This window comes from Bos mutus, chromosome 10 (assembly GCF_027580195.1).
Source record: "Bos mutus isolate GX-2022 chromosome 10, NWIPB_WYAK_1.1, whole genome shotgun sequence".
NCBI lineage: Eukaryota > Metazoa > Chordata > Mammalia > Artiodactyla > Bovidae > Bos > Bos mutus.
In genome coordinates this window covers 62,339,283-62,356,373 of record NC_091626.1, presented here as the reverse complement: position 1 = coordinate 62,356,373, position 17,091 = coordinate 62,339,283, and the positions used below count along the sequence as shown (strand labels likewise).

The 17,091-nt window shown below is 41.3% G+C and overlaps 2 protein-coding genes across 2 annotated transcripts in view; one reads left to right on the top strand and one right to left on the bottom strand.

The window, feature by feature from the left end:
• The window catches only part of SNX1 (sorting nexin 1), a 38,138-nt gene extending 37,235 nt beyond the window's left edge, over positions 1-903 (bottom strand). The window contains exon 1 of the mRNA XM_005894530.3: positions 874-903. Within this exon, the coding sequence (XP_005894592.1) occupies positions 874-888 (15 nt within the window). The 5' untranslated portion in view covers positions 889-903. The remainder of the gene's footprint in view (positions 1-873) is intronic.
• A 251-nt stretch (positions 904-1,154) lies between these two features.
• CIAO2A (cytosolic iron-sulfur assembly component 2A) lies at positions 1,155-16,706 on the top strand. The gene is made up of 5 exons (XM_005894528.3): positions 1,155-1,441; positions 5,340-5,504; positions 12,882-12,931; positions 15,395-15,440; positions 16,252-16,706. The coding sequence occupies exons 1-5, from the start codon at positions 1,318-1,320 to the stop codon at positions 16,347-16,349; spliced, it is 483 nt and encodes a 160-aa protein (XP_005894590.2). The 5' UTR covers positions 1,155-1,317; the 3' UTR covers positions 16,350-16,706.
• Positions 16,707-17,091: the final 385 nt, after the last annotated feature.

Genomic DNA, 17,091 nt, shown 5'->3' with positions numbered 1-17,091 from the left:
CTAAATTTGGTCGCAAAGCAGTTAGGATTCTCTCAACTGCTGTGGAGTAAATGGAGTGGAACAGATGATGGGGGACTTATTAAACTCTGAGCAAAAGCTTCCTGGGACCTAAACTATTCACTGGTTGTCTGGTGGGCCTAAAATCTAAAGTAGCTAGACAAGACTTTAAAGATAAATGGGATATGTTATCGTGGGATAATTTAGCAAGATAATCCTTACATTTCCTCTCAATAGAGATGGTACGAAACTTGGCATCAACTTTGACAAAACGTTTAGTTTGTTCTTAAATGCCAATTCCTCACCATCAGAGATCTGCTCACAGACCTGTTTGAGGGTAGGTTCCATGTCCTATCTTTGTACCCTGGGCATCTATAGACCAAGCCTGGCAAATTAAGTATCCAATAAATGTTTGAGATTTGACTGGAGGGATGAATGGATAAAATTAAAATTAACATCACCGACTTTGTTACTGGCAACCGTTACAGCCACCAACACCAGAGGGCTTAAGAGGTTCTTTTTAGGATGGCGATCTCCAATGTCACTATTGTACACATGAGAAAGCTCTCTCGTTCTAAGTTATCTTGAAGGCGATTGGCAGAAATAGCCTGTAATGAGAAGTTGTGCTGGCCCTATGAGTTGTGTTTTCCCTATGAGACGGGAAAACTAAAAAGTAACTCCTTCTCCGGCCACGCCTAACCATCTTTACTAGGTTCCAAACACATCCCATTTCACCGCAACGGAAACTCACTTCCGGCCTGACTAGGAAGTAAGAAAACTTTGAGTGGAAGAGGCCCCTCTGAAAAAAAAAAATAGTAGGGAGTCTCCGTACAGACGCTCCTCCAATATTAGAAATCAAGATCTTCTTTCCCCTACCTCTTCAGGATTCATCTTTAGCTTATCCAGGCGCTAAGGCAATTAGCGGCGGGTAACACACCGTTACCCCCCACCATCAACCGCGCCCGCGCCCGCGCGCCGCCAGCGTCAGAGACTACAGGTTCCATAATGCAGCTCGCCGTCTTCCAAAGAAAACGCCCATGTGTCCCAGCACGCAACCCGCCTCACGTGCCTCCAAGAATTTTTTTTTTTCCCTCTTGCCCCGCCGAAACTGAGCAAAGCATACTGGGGCTTGTAGTCCTTGCGCCTCCTTTCCCTAGGTCCTCCGCGACAATCCGTCAGGTCCCGCCTATTATCTGCTCCCCAGGACATTTAGGCTTCTCTTGGCCCGTGTGAAGACCAGGAAGTTGATAACTCGCGAGGCTCGCTACTGAGAGACGGTGGCTCGGATGGGACAGTCGCCAGGGATGGCGGAACGTAAGGATGGAGCGAGTGTCCGGACTGCTCTCTTGGACGCTGAGCAGATTCCTGTGGCTCTCGGGCCTCTCTGAGCGGGGAGCTGCCCGGCAGCCCCGGATCATGGAAGAGAAAGCGCTAGAAGTTTATGGTAATTAATTTTGTCCAGGGCACCATTTGGTGGTGAACGTGGAGGCTGGGCTAACAAGGGCCTCATCTGAGGGTTTGGAGTGTAAACTCGGGTGTTTTGCTGTATCTCCTTGGCAAGAGTAGAAAGCTTTTTGTCCCAGTCTTAAATCACGCGGGCATGTGGGTCTTCCTTAACACTTAGGCTCTTGCTAAATCCGGAGCAAGCCGAGTCCGGGTTATTTTCCTTGTGTGCCCCATATTCTAGTGGCCATCTCAAGACTTCTCGGCAGAGGCGTTTAAGATGCTTGATTAGGAAGCAGAACTGGCCTAATGGCCGCACTTGAGCCTCCTTCCTTCTTATCCCTAACCCTGGACACACACTCGTCTTTCCACCATTGAGGATACTGTTGGGTGACCGCTTGGCCCAGGGTCACAGCCAGTCTGTTCTTCAGAGGCAGTAGGCAAGAGGTCCCCACGAGCCCGGCCGTGAAATTATAGTTCTTTAACACGCCCACGCCTGGAGTGCAAAAGAACACACACGCACTGAGTTTTATATGTACATATGGCACCCCACTCCAGTACTCTTGCTTGGAAAATCCCGTGGACGGAGGAGCCTGTTAGGCTGCAATCCATGGGGTCGCTAAGAGTCGGACACGACTGAGCGACTTCACTTTCACTTTTCACTTTAATGCATTGGAGAAGGAAATGGGAGCCCACTCCAGTTGTTCTTGCCTGGAGAGTCCCAGGGACGGGGGAGCCTGGTGGGCTGCCGTCTATGGGGTCGCGCAGAGTTGGACACGACTGAAGTGATTTAGCATAGCATAGCATAACACACATAGTTTTTATGTGTATATTGAACATAGAATATTCTCAATTCAACCCCTGGAACCATCTTCATTGTACAGATGAGGAAACAGGTTTAGAGAGGTTAAACAACTATCTGGGGGCCACTCTGCCCATAAGGAAGCAGCAAAAACCAAAGCTCTTCTGTTTCCTAACTTGGTGCACTTTTCACCACTTCACGATTGCTTTATGACTTGCCTTTTTGCACTTATTAGTATTGTTTTTGAGACTACAAAGACTGGATCTAACTAGCACTCAGAGATTCCCGCTAACCCTAACCCAGGGTAAAAGTCTAACCACAAGAATGCAAATAATGCAGGTAAGGATTATAGACCAGCAGAAGAAGCTAGGGATGTTAAAGACCTTTGGCACTACTCTGGTTTACCTCTTGCTAGGTTAGGACTTAACCCTAGTCAGGTGACCGGTGTGAGTGGAATGATTTCCCCAAAGCAGTTAGACAGATTCCTGTCCTGTCAGGTCTCCATCTCCAGCATCTAGGGACAACAGGGCACTGGGGCTACAACTTTGGAAGAGGGAGATTTCTTGTCCTCACACTTACCTTGAAGGGGACCTTTATACACAAAAATAGAATTTTTAAAAATTATGTGCAGTACAAGTACCTGTATCAGAGATACAGGCAAAGAGGAAAGAGAGCCAGTAGTCTCTGACTAGGGGATCTGGAAGGACTTTAAGGAGAAGGGGTCACTTGAATTGGGCCTTGAAGCATTAGGATCTGGGCCTGTAAAGGGTACACAGCTTACTAAGCAGAGGGAAGAAGCAAGATTATAGAGGTAAGAAAATAACCTGTTTGGGGAACGGCAGGCAGGGCTACAGGATAGGGTTTGTGGTTAAAGGTGGAGGTGTGGTCAAAAATTGTTTTACAGAGCAGGTTGGAATTAGATCCTGAAGGTTTAAATATAAATGAAAAATGTAGTATCAGTGCAAAACCAGTAGAAGAATTTTAGTCAAGGGAGTAATGTGAGGAGAGCAACATTGCTTTCTTTCTAAAGAAATTAATCCAGATCACTGGAACAGTATGGAACAGTAGAGAAGTTGAATAAGGGGTGAGATTTAATTTCAGAGTCATTTAACATATAAACAATATAATACAGCTTGTGTATGTGAGCCTTACAGGGAAAAAGGCCTAGGATGAGGGGGAACTAACTCCTGTTAAGAAAACTTGTTTCCCCGAGCCCCAAGTTTCACAAGTCTTGCAAAGTTTCTTTTTCCTGCCTCCATTCTCAAATTCTGTTTCTAATCAAATGATAAGCTCAGGATTTGCTGGAGAGAAAGTAGAGCTTGATTGATTTGTTTTTCCCAGCAAGATTTCTGATTCCAAGAGTGTTGTAAATAGTAGAAGGAAACCTCAAGCCTGAGAACATCAAGCTTGTCCCTTGTGAACTCCTGCTTTTTTCTACCTCACCATTTCTTATTCTCCTTTTCCATCTTCTTCTACAACCTTAGAGTAAGAAGGAAGTCTTTTCCTCTGCAATGCCAACCCCGCCTCCCACATCGTTGATCTCATTCATTCCTGTTTATTTTACCAGCCTCCTTCTTAAAATTCAGTGTCCCTTCCTCTATTTGTGTTGTAAAAATATACTCATTTCCCTTATCCTTGTCACTGTTCTAGCTTTTTTAAAACCCACTGCCCTTTGCCCTTTCCTTCTTCCCTTTCAAAGTCCTAGGATTATGTTTGCAAGCTGGCCTCTACCTTCACCTCCCTACTGAAAGTGCTTTCTTGCAGGTGACCTCCTGACTAATAAATCAGAGACCTGGTTTAGCTCTCATTAACCTGAATTTTTCAGCAGCATTTGATGTTAATAATCATCCCCTCTTTCCTTCTCTACTGCTTTTTGCTTTGCTTCCTTCTGACCGCAAATTAGGTGCTTCCTACAGATCTATCCTTGGGTCTCTTTCCCTTTACATTTGTGGTCCTCCAACCTGGCTGCACATAAGAATAACCTGAGGGATTTTTTTAAGTCTCAATGCCCAAGTCCTCCTGTGAATCAGTTAAATCAGAATCCTGTGAATCAGTTAAATCAGAATCTTGGGGAGGGCTCAGACACCAGATTTTGTTTTGTTTTGTTTGTTTTTGAAGCATTCCTAGTGATTCCCTTGTTTGGCAAAGGTTAAAAACTATGGTTATACTCACTGTTGTTTGTGAATCCCATGATTTCAATAGCCACTCTAGCCTTGGTTCCCTTAAACCTTATGCTACAATTCCGTGTTGCTGGAATGTTCCATTGGTTTGCCCCTTAAGCACCTCAGAATGATTACATGTGAGATTTAATCACTTGTCTTAGTTCCCACCCAAATTTCTTCCTTTTTTCTTCTGATTCTATCTTGGTTCTTCCAGGCAGTTAGATTTACAATCTGAGTCATCTTCCTTTTCTCTCTTTCTTTGTCTTCTATGTCCAAACAATTGTCAGAGTCTGTCGATTCTGCCTTTAAAATTACTTCAATGTCTGTCTTGTTCTCTCTATTACTATGGTCATGTCCCTGTTTTAGGCTTGGCTTTTTCATCCGGTATCCCTGGCCCTGCCCTTTAGTGTAAGTCTACCAACTGGTCAATGAGTTACCAGCGGACAGTGTAACACTGTCTCTGTTATCCCCTTGTTCAGAGCCTCTTGAATAGATATTCTATTGCCTATAGCTGACTTTAAAAGACCCTTGATGGGCTGGCCTAAACTCTTAACTTCTTCACTTAATGCTGAGTTCCTGGCAAACTTAACTTGTTCATTTGGAAATGCTCCAAAATTTTACCCATTTTTAAAGACAATTCAGATTGCATTTCCATAAATCCTGAAACTAAGTTATTTCTTCCTCTTGAGCTTGTGTAACACTTTCCTATTTGCATATTCTCTCTGCAGAATTAGATCCAAGAAATTGGACATGAGGTACTAATAATCCACAAAAATGATTCTCTCAAAAGGAAATTTCTGTCAGAAATCTGGGGAGTGGCTGTAGTATTTGCTCAAACAAAAATAAAGTCAGTGTTTGGATTAAGACTGGCAAGATCAATTGTATTTAGAATATCCATGTTTTAACATAAGACCTTGTTTCTGATGATTCTTTAGATTTGATTCGAACCATCCGGGACCCAGAGAAGCCCAGTACTTTAGAAGAACTGGAAGTGGTAACGGAAAGTTGTGTGGAGGTTCAGGAGATAAATGAAGACGACTATTTGGTTATTATAAGGTTCACGCCAACAGTACCTCATTGCTCTTTGGCGACTCTTATTGGTAAGGTTTTAGATAAAGATATTTATATATTGATACTGAATTATTCTAGCTGATACTGACCCACAGTAACAATTAGCATCATGGATCATACTTTATGGTTTACAGAATGTTTTCAATAGTTCTCACAATCAACATATGAGTCAATATTAGGTTTATTTTACAGATGAGGAACCTGAGGCTCAGGGAGTTTAAGGAACTTGCTCAGCATCATATAGCCAGGAAATGATGAAGTTGAGGCTCAACCCTAGGTCTCCTGACTTGAAGTGTGTTTTTTCTTTAGCTACACCATGCTGCTTCTCTACAATTAATGGAGGCTGGGTATGGGCCATCTTTTCGCCCCAGGTCTGGAGATGGGAATGGGTGTTGTCAGACTAGCGCCGTGCCCTCACCATCTTCTCCTTTTAGGTGCTCTCTTGGCTTCTATGTAGCATGGGCAGAAGGCCTGGTGGGAGGGTGTTTTTTCAGGTGCTTTTCTTTTTGAGAGGTTGCATTCCCAATACTTGGATTAGTTAGCAGTGAGATATACAGTCAATATCTTTGAATGTATATTTTGTGAAAAAAAGACGAAGTTTATTTCAAACCAAATCTTGATCCGTGGGGAACCAGTTAAATAATCATTGATGGTGTTTATCAACCATGAAATACTATGCAGTTATCAAAAAATGAAGAAACTCTCCATATACTAATATGGAAAGATCTCTGTGACATACTGTTAGGAAATAAAAGCAAGTATAATATTCCTACATTTATGTAAAAAAAAGGTTAAAAATATATATTTATGTTTGGTTGCATATCATAAAGAAAACGTAAATGAATAGCTGAGATGAGGTGGGCATTAGTGATGGTGAGAACTGGTCAGATGGGGGATAGGGTAGGTGGAAGACTTTATACCTTTCTGTATTTTTAAGTTTTTGAACATTGAGCCTATATTATCTATTTGAAAATAGACAAATTTATAAATAGGCTTGGAAAGGTAAATATTTTATTATTGTTCCCACTGTTGTTGTGAGTTCTGTCTTTTCTCACTTGTTGGACCTGGGATCCCTCAGTTAGTGGTTTCCAGCATATGGGCCACATCTTGAGGGACTAGAAGGTCTGTGAATCTGTAGATGCTATTGTGGTTATAAAACTCCAGCACTAGAAAAAGCATTGTTGAATGCGTATTTTTTTGTCATTGGACAATTTCTGAATCAACAGGTATTGATAACAGATTTCAGAAAGTAATATTTATATTGTGTTTCTTAAATTATGAAACACAATTATAACAAACTTGTTGGCAATAATTTTGAAATTCCACAAATTCATAAATAAGAAAATCTCAAAAAGTTAGCATTAGAAAGTGTGCTCCAGGCTAAAATTCCAGCTCTGTTAGTTCTGTCACTTTGTGGCCTTGGGCAAGTTACATAACCTTTCTGAGCTTATCTCCTTATCTGTAAAAATAGTTATATAAGGGTAACTGGAACCTGGTAGGCTACAGTCCAGGGGGTCGCAAAGAGACAGGACTGAAGTGACTTAGTGCACGCGCGCATGTGCACACATACACACACTGAGTTGTAGAGGTTAAATAATAGAAAGCATGAAATAGATGAGAAATGTTTTTTAGTTCTTCTTAAATATTCTTTAGTTATATGGTTATATAGGAACATGCTAATCACATTGATGTATCAGTTTTGTAACCATATGGACTACTAGCCTTCCACAATTATTAATAAACTATAATGAAAAACTTTACATATAAATATTTTTATTTATCTCTAATTATTGGTTCAGGATAAATTCCTATAGGTGGAATTATGGGGTCATATGGTCAGAGAAGGCAATGGCGATCCACTCCAGTACTCTTGCCTAGAAAATCCTATGGACGGAGGAGCCTGGTAGGCTGCATTCCTGGGGTCGCTAAGAGTCGGACACGACTGAGCGACTTCACTTTTCACTTTTCACTTTCATGCATTGGAGAAGGAAATGGCAACCCATTCCAATGTTCTTGCCTGGAGAATCCCAGGGACGGGGGAGCCTGGTAGGCTGCCGTCTATGGGGTTGCACAGAGTCGGACACAACTAAAGCGACGCAGCAGCAGCAGCAGCAGCATGGTCAAAATATTTTTAAGCCTCTGGGTAAATATTAGCAAGTCCTTGTTAAAAAGTTCATACTAGGAGTTCCCTGGCAGTCCACCAAGTTAGGACTCTGCGCTCTCACTGAAGGTGGCACACTGCAGAGGGTTGGGAAACATTTGCCTCAGATTGGGACTGCAACCCATGTGCCAGGACTCAAACCCAGCCAGAACCCTCGGCCTTCCAACTGAGATCACACTCCTGGTTTCAGGACCTGATGAAGCTCAGGTTCTTGATGTCTCACTGCATAAAGAATTCAGTGAGAGACAAAGTGGTAGGATAAGAAGTGGATTTATTTAGAGAGAAACAGAGTGTGGGACATTTCAGAAAGCAAGAGCAGCTGCGGTAGAAACACTCCACAAATAAGAGTGTGGAGGCTAATGAGTGGGAGAATTATTCCAACTATTTTGGGGAAAGAGTGGAAGTTTCTAGGAATTGGGCCACTGCCCACTTTTTGGTCATTTATATGTCAGCCTTGGGGCTGTCATGGCGCCTCTGGGTGTGTATCTTCAGTATACAGGGCCACGGGTCTAGTCGAAGTTAACTTGCCTGCCATCTTGGACCCATTTGATTCTAATTAATAAGCTGATTGTGTCCTTGGGCTGTGTCATTGTTTCAGAAGTTGTGCTCTGCCCTCTTTCCTCCTGTTTCAGGTTCTGTCCCTGGTCAGGGAACTAAGATCCCACAATCTGGGCTGTGTGGCCAAAAAAGGAAAAAAAAAAAAAAAAGAAAATTCATTCTCTTTGACCTAAGAAGTAAGGAACTAGTTTCCTAGGAGAAGATAGTAGCATGTACAAAACAGATAGGGTAAATTTATAATAATAAATCTTGAAAGAAACTTATCTATTAATAAGGATATGATATAAAAATAATGCAATTTCTTAATTTCTATTGAAAATGAACATAATCAAGGAATTAAAGTATCAGTATGAGAAGTGTATGAAAAAGCTTGAATGATAAGTTGAATTTTTATTATGATTGCAGTTATTTTAAAACAAATGTTTGTGGATAAAGATTGAGAGAGCACATGAAATCAAAATAACTGTAAAGATGTCAAGATTAGTTTATGGTTGATATTTCAGTTCTGTACACTTCTTGAAAAGAGTTTTGTCACTTTTTTGGCCCTTTTGATATGGGATTCAGTTGAGACCCTTGGCTTTTCAGTGGGTTGCCTAGTAATGTATCATAGTAACTGTTCAAGCAACATGATTGGAAAACTCGATGAAGAGAGTCATCTTTCTGTCTGATGCATTAGAAGGCATTTCCTATGAGCAGGTAATACTGTTGCAAGAAAGAGTGGGTCTTGAGAGGATGGTCACATCCTAGGTCACATCTGAGTCCCTGGGACAGCCACCAAGTATGGGTTCTTAGCTTCGTGCAGGAAAAAATTCAAGAGCGAGCAAGCCATTAATAAAGTGAAAGAAGGCTTATTTAGGGAGGAAACACACTCCATGGACAGTGTGGGCCACCTCCAGAATGCAAGAGAGACACCAAGGGTAAAGGGGTAGTCAGTTTTTATAGATGTGGGTAATTTCATAGGCTAATGAATGGGAGGAGTAGTCCAGATATTCTTGGGGAACCATTGAGGATTTTCGTGAATTGGGTCACCACCCACTTCTTGGCCATTATGGTTAGCCGTGGAGCTGTTGGGATGCCTGTGGGTGTGTCATATAGCTTGCTGATGGGTTACAATGAGTGAATACAAAGGCTCAAGTTCTGGTGGAAATCAACTTGTCCGGCATCTTGTATCTGTTTGGTTCTAATCAGTTTATGTCACGTCCTCAGGCTAAGTCATTCTTTTAAAGGTTGTGCCTTGCCCTCTTCCTGTCTCAGTACTAAGCAGAGAAAGGCACCTGAGTAAGAGTTCCACTCTGACTACTTAGGTTGTCACCTACTCAGTTACCCTGCAGTCCATGGGGTTGCAAAGAGTCGGATACGACTAAGCGACTTCACTTTCACTTTTCACTTTCATGCATTGGAGAAGGAAATGGCAACTCACTTCAGTGTTCTTGCCTGGAGAATCCCAGGGACAGGGGAGCCTTGTGGGCTGCTGTCCATGGGGTCGCACAGAGTTGGACACAACTGAAGCGACTTAGCAGCAGCAGCAGCAGCAGTTACCCTGGTATGTAATTCCAAAGACAAGGAAGACGCAAAGAGGGTGAGTGGGTATGATCTTGGGTGGCCTCAGTCTGCAGCAGCTTAAAGTGGGGCTTCAGTTCCTGGTCAGAGACTGAAGCCAGTGAAAGCACTGAATTGCTAGTCACTGAACCAGTGGTCAGTGACAAGGCCCAAAACTTTGCAGAGAGGAATTCCCACAAAGACAGAAAGTAGTGAAACAAGTAAAATGTTTATTAGGAAAAAAAGAATACAGAATGTGTGGATAGACACACGGGCAGACTCAGAGTCATGCCCTAGTGGTAGTTTGAATACTTTTATGGGGCATTTCTTCCGGGTTTCCTTTGACCAGTCGTCTTGCTTGCCGGGTTCTGAGTCAATATTTGGTATGTCTCAGGCTCCTCTCATTTATGCATGTGCTTCTTTTAGCCAGGATAGATTCTAGCAAAGAGGCCTGTGTGTAGTTGCCTCACTTACTCTGAGGTGATGCCCCCCTCTCTTCTGACCTCCAAGGAGCCTTTCTGTCCTGTGTAGTCAGGGAAGTCTCCTTTAAGAATGAGGAATATGTGGTCTTTTATCTCTTAACTTCCCTGATAGTTCAGTTGGTAAAGAATCCGCCTGCAATGCAGGAGACCCCAGTTCGATTCCTGGGTCAGGAAGATACCCTGAAGAAGGGAAAGGCTACCCACTCCAGTATTCTGGCCTGGAGTATTCCATGGACTATATATATATAGTCCGTGGGGTCGAAAGGAGTCATGGACAGGACTGAGCGACTTTCACTTTCTTATCTCTTAACTGGGCAGAGCCCAGCCTTCTCCCCTCCATTGTCCTGCTATTTTTGTCTTAAGAGTTTCAGAACAAACTCCAGCTGTTTGCCCCCAGGGCCCATCTATCTCCTGCCTCACGATAGGGCAGAAAAACCACTTGATAATCTTCTGCAAGAAGGCAGGAGATGAAGGGCATAGGATTTGCAGTCTAGATTTAACTTCTAGCTCCTTCCACTTGTTAGCTATGTGATGTTGAACAACTCACTTATCTTGGTTCCTGACTGTAAAATGTAAAATAGTAATAGCTAACATTTATTGGATACTTAATTATGTGTCAACTACTATTTTAAGCATAAAAATATAGTTACTCCTCACCTTATACTTAGTGGTACTATTATAATACTTATGAAAACAGATAATGAAACTGAAATTCAGAGAGGTTAAGTAACTTGCCTGGTGTCACATAGCTAGTGTGTAGTGGAGCCAGTTTTGAACCCAGAGTATCTATCTCAGTATTCTATATTGCCTATCTTTAGAATACTGATATTCAAGAAAATGCTTTGTGAATTGTAAAACAGTTATTGTTTATGGATAAAATACTTACCTGAAACCATTCATCTCAGATTGGGATTTAACCGAGTCTCCAGTCCAGCCAAAATCTTGCCTGGGACTTGAAGGCACATGGTCAAGACTAACCTAACCAAAACCCAGTTTGGGACTAGAACCCAAGTGGCCAGGACTTGAACCCAGCTCCACGGTCTTTCAGTTGAGATCATACCTGGTTTCAGTACCTAATGAAATGCAGGTTCTTGATTTCTCATCAAAGAAAGAATTCAGTAAGAGACAAAGTGATAGGTAAGAAATGAATTTATTTAGAGAGAAACATACTCCACAAATAGTATGGGCCATCCCAGAAGGCAAGAGTGGCCTTGGGAGAAGCATGTGCCACAGACAAGAATGTGTGCTGTTGTGGAGGGTGAATGCGGCCTTGAATCTGGTGTGGTTAGCTTTTATAGACAGGGTAAGATTGCTGGGAGAAATATCAATAACCTCAGATATGCAGATGACACCAGCCTAATGGCAGAAAGCAAAGAGGAACTAAAGAGCCTCTTGATGAAGGTGAAAGAGGAGAGCAAAAAACCTGCCTTAAAATTCAACATTCAAAAAACTAAGATCATGGCATCCAGTCCCATCACTTCATGGCAAATAGATGAGGAAAAAATAGGAACAGTGACAGACTTTAATTTCTTGGGCTCCAAAATCACTGTGGATGGTGATTGTAGCCATGAAATTAAAAGACACTTGCTCCTTGGAAGAAAAGCTTTGACAAACCTAGACAGCATATTAAAAAGCAGAGATATCACTTTGCCAACAGAAGTCCATACAGTCAAAGCTATGGTTTTTCCAATAGTCATGTATGGATGTGAGAGTTGGACCATAAGGGAGTCTGAGCACCGAAGAATTGATGCTTTCGAACTGTGGTGCTGGAGAAGTTGAGGGTCCCCTGGACAGCAAGATCAAACCAGTCAACCCTAAAGGAAATCAACCCTGAATATTCATTGGAAGGCCTGATGCTGAAGCTGAAGCTCCAGTACTTTGGCCATGTGATACAAAGAGTTGACTCATTGGAAAAGACCCTCATGCTGGGAAAGATTGAGGGCAGAAGGGAGCCACCAGGGAAACCCATCTAGGGATGTAGATTTAGTTAAAATTGTGTTCTTATTTTGTGGTGGGAAAGAAGTGAAACATTGGCACTGAGGCTCTGTTCCAAGGTGATTTTTAATTTCTCTTAGAAGACTCAACTAGAAGAAAGAAAAAATTATTGAAATATGACTTGGTATTGGGGCAATAAACTGAACTTCAGAGGATCTTGTTTGGCGCAAACAACTGCATTTGTACCTTGCAGGCATAGAGGATTCCAAATTTGAGAGTGCTTTAAAAAGTGGCTCTTCCTTAGTTTTAAGTTTTTGCGTGGCCTGACCACTTGTAAGCATTCCAAAGTTTAATGAATCTGTTGATCTTTGATGGAAGGCGAATTGATGTAGCAGACAGGATCTGGGGTTTTGCAGTGGTTTGGGTTCTAATCCCAGCTTGGTCACTATACTAGTTCTTTGATCTTCGTCAAGTTACATTGTGACCTTGGTTTCATAATTTGTAGAATGGGGTTGAAATACCTGACTCAGTGGATTATCATGAGGAATTTTTAAGGTTGTGCTTATATGTTAAAGATTAGCTAAAGGTGCCAGCCTCAAAGGAGGCCTACATTGGATTGAGTCTAAGCTGTTTTCAGCTACTGTTTTGTATGGAGATGCCTACACATAGCTGTATCCTTTTTCAAAAACCAATAAGAGAGATAATTGATGCATTTTTCCCCCCCTCCACAGGGCTGTGCTTAAGAGTAAAACTTCAGCGGTGTTTACCGTTTAAACATAAGGTAAGGAATGTATTTTTTGTTGTTGTTTTATAACAGCATTGTTGAGACTTGATGTACATATCATACAACCACCTGTTTAAAGTGTAGAATTTAATGGGTTTTGGTATATTCACAGAATTGTGCAGCCATCACTACTGTACTTTAGAACATTTTCATTATCCCAGTAAAAACCCCATATCAATTAGCAGTCATTACCCATTTTTCCCAAACCTTATCCCATCCCTGGAAGTGGAATGTTAGTCACTCAGTCGTGTCTGACTCTTTGTGACCCCATGGACTTCAGCTCACTAGGCTCCTCTGTCCATGGAATTCCCTAGGCAAGAATACTGGAGTGGATTGCCATTCCCTTCTCCAGGGGATCTTTCCGACCCAGGGGTTGAACTTGGGTCTCCTGCATTGCAGGCAGATTCTTTACCATCTGAGCTACCTGGGAAGCCTATCCCTAGGCAACCACTTATGTACTTCTGTCTGTATAGATCTGACTATTCTGGATGTTTTATTTAAATGGAATCATACAATTTGTAAGCATCAGGATCTTTTCCAATGAGTTAGTTCTTTGCATCAGGTGACCAAAGTATTGGAGCTTCAGCTTCAGCATCAGTCCTTCCAATGAATATTCAGGACTTATTTCCTTTAGGATTGACTGGTTGGATCTCCTTGCAGTCCAAGGGGACTCTCAAGAGTCTTCTCCAGCACCACAGTTCAAAAGCATCAATTCTTCGGCGCTCAGCTTTCTTTATGGTCCAACTTTCACATCCGTACATGACTACTGGAAAGACCATAGCTTTGACTAGACAGACCTTTGTCAGTAAAGTAATGTCTCTGCTTTTTTTTTTTTTAATTTTATTTTATTTTTAAACTTTACATAATTGTATTAGTTTTGCCAAATATCAAAATGAATCCGCCACTCTGCTTTTTAATATGCTGTCTAGGTTTGTCATAACTTCTTTTTCCAAGGAGCAGATGTCTTTTAAGTTCATGGCTGCAGTCACCATCTGCAGTGATTTTGGAGCCCAAGAAAAAATCTGTGACTGTTTCCATTGTTTCCCCATCTGTTTGCCATGGAGTGATGAGACTGGATGCCATGATCTTAGTTTTTTGAATGTTGAATTTTAAGGCAGGTTTTTAGCTCTCCTCTTTCACTTTCATCAAGAGGCTCTTTAGTGCCTCTTCGCTTTCTGCCATTAGGCTGGGGTCATCTGCCTATCTGAGGTTATTGATATTTCTCCCGGCGATCTTGATTCCAACTTGTGCTTCATCTAGCCCAGCATTTCACAAATTTCCCTAAATTACCAAAGTAAATGAGTATATGGGGTCTCCCAGGTAGCTCAGTGGTAAAGAATCCACCTGCCAATGCAGGAGATGTGGGTTTGATCTTTGGGTCAGGAAGAACTCCTGGAGAAGGAAATGGCAACCCAGGCAATGTTCTTGCCTGGGAAGTCCCTTAGACAGAGGAGCCTAGTGGGCTATGACTCTACAGTCTATGGCATCGTAAAAGTCAAACATGACTTAGTGACTAAACACCACCACCAACAAATGAATATAGATTGATTTTATATCACCTCCTTTGTTGTTCACAATAAGAGTTACTGTTAATGACATTGATGGAATTTATATGGTGTTTTGTATTTTAAAGAAAACTGAACAAGCTGGTCTCTAAGGTCTCTTATAGCCATAATAGGTTATGATTTTTCCCCATCATGAAAAACATTTATCTCAGTAGTGAATAAGTATATGAGAATTAGATCATGTGCTCCAATGTTCCCTGAAGAATAGACATATCTTTATCATATAGAATGATTTAGTTACCACAAAATTTGCAATAATTTTGTGGGTTTGTCTCAAAAACTCTGATTCTTGGAGATTAGCTCATTTGAGCAAGTGAGTGCAGCGGGACCCAGAGGGATAGCTTAACCAGTGGTGTACTTGAAAATAAATTTATCAAGATAATAGTAGATGAGAAAATGACGATACTGAAAACTATATTATCGTGACCCTGTTTGTATAAAATACTCAATAAAAATAAACTTTCAGCCTTGGTGGGTGTGTGTGTTGTACGTGGGTATAGAGAAAAATATGGAAGAAAGTACACTAGATTAATGTGACTTTTCTTTTGGGTGGGGCAGGGAGTAAGTTTAGATACCAATTTGGGAAGAAAAGGCAGAGTACAGGGGAGAGATATTCTGGAGCAAAACATGTATGAGACCTCATCTGTGTAAAATCGTAGATTTGTGTTTATAAAAAAATAATGGGAATACCTCCTGTGGACTTTACCTGTGTGACGAAAAAAAAAAAAAAAAAATCTTGTAACTTCAGCCTTCATTTTAGCAAAGAGCGTGAAGATGTGTCCCAAGTCTTTGATGTTGGAAACAGGATTGGGCTTTCATCCCTAGGCTCTGGAGTTCATTGTATATTCCACCTCACTCATCTAAGTGTTTTGCTTTCAATGTATTTTTTTCCTAGTTGGAAATCTACATTTCTGAAGGAACCCACTCAACAGAGGAAGATAGTAAGTGAATTTTGAACCATTATTAGAAAACAACTTTATGTAGTACTTTATCTTGGATATGAGGTTCTTCCGCCAGCCAAGTGTCCACTGGGTCATTTGCAAAAGAGTACAAAATCAGCTACTAGCTTTTCCTTGAGAAGAAAGTAATTTTTTCAGTGGAACTCTGGGTGAACTAGAATTAAGCCCTGTGGATATTGACTGGTTTAGTCCAGGGGCCACACATCTGTAAAGAATATGCAGCTTTGGAAACCTTGACTTACAGACTCTCAGGAGAGCTTAACTCTTTTCTTTGGTGGCAGGATACAGAGCTGTATATTTGAAACTGAAATCAAAGGTCCAGAAAATAAAGCGTTAGGGAATCTTGGGGTAGGGGTTGTCTTTGTGAATTTGGATTAATGTATTATATTGAATTTTTTTTTTTTTTTTGGGGGGGCCATATTCTGTGGCATGTGGGATCTTATTCCCTGACCAGGGGTCGAATTGCAGCATCTCCTGCAGTGGAAGCATGGAGTCTTCCTTAACCTTGTTTTTTTTTGAGAACTTTTTTTATATAAAGACTCTCTGGCCTACAGAGAGAAACAAAGTGGCAACCACTTAAAAACAGCAGAGATGGAATTCAGGAAAAGCAAAACTGGAATTACAGGAAAATTTTTTTTCTCTTTAAGTCTTCCTTTCAAAACTTATGAATATTTAGCCAAAACCTGCATCAAGTTTTCAAGGAGTTGAATTCTATATTAACAAACTAATAAAAATATTATCTGTTGCTGTAGATTGACAGAGTTATGCTAACTTGTGTGCGTGTGTTTTGCAGTCAACAAGCAGATAAATGACAAAGAGCGAGTGGCGGCTGCCATGGAGAACCCCAACTTACGGGAAATCGTGGAACAGTGTGTCCTGGAACCTGACTGACAGCTGTTTTAGAGCCACTGATGTATAATCATTTGATATATTTGTTTAAAGTCTTTGTAAAATGTAAAAGATTAATACATAGGTGATTTGTACCTCAAAGCATTTTTTTAAACGATGATTTCCAAGCAAGATTTAATTATCAGGTAGTACCTAGTTTGTTCAATGTCTAACATTCTCAGGATTTGTAACCCTTAAATGATCAGACAAAAATATTTTCTAGTTATTGTGTGTAAGATGAGTTGCTATTTTTCTGATGCCCATTCTGATGCTTTTCATGTCAAAATATTTACTGTGCCCAAATGTATTCAATTTAAACCATTACTCTGTAAAATAAATAAAACAAAGATGATTCTTGTACACACATTAGAATGTTTTTATTTAATTGTAAATTTCAGTGTAAACACTCAAAGATACTTCCAAACCTTTATTTTCTGATTATTATGTAGAATCAGAGATAGGAGAGCTAAGGCTTCCCTGGTGGTCTAGTGGTAAAGAATTGCCCTGCCAACAAGGGACACAGGTTCAATCCCTGGTCTGGGAAGATTCCACATGCCATGGAGCAACTAAGCCAGTGTTCTGCAACTACTGAAGCCCACATGCCTAGAGCCAGTGCTCCATAACAAGCGAAGCCAGGGCAATGAGAAGCCTGCACACTGCAACGAAGAGTAGCCCCGCTCACGGCAGCTAGAGACAGCCCATGTGCAGCAGCAAAGACCCAGCACAGCCATAAATGAATGAATGA

Coding starts and splice junctions, on each gene's coding strand:
- CIAO2A (XM_005894528.3), top strand. CDS start 1,318: ATGGAGCGAGTGTCCGGACTGCTCTCTTGGACGCTGAGCAGATTCCTG. Junction 1,442..5,339: donor GAAAGCGCTAGAAGTTTATG/GTAATTAATTTT, acceptor ATGATTCTTTAG/ATTTGATTCGAACCATCCGG. Junction 5,505..12,881: donor CTCTTTGGCGACTCTTATTG/GTAAGGTTTTAG, acceptor CCCCCTCCACAG/GGCTGTGCTTAAGAGTAAAA.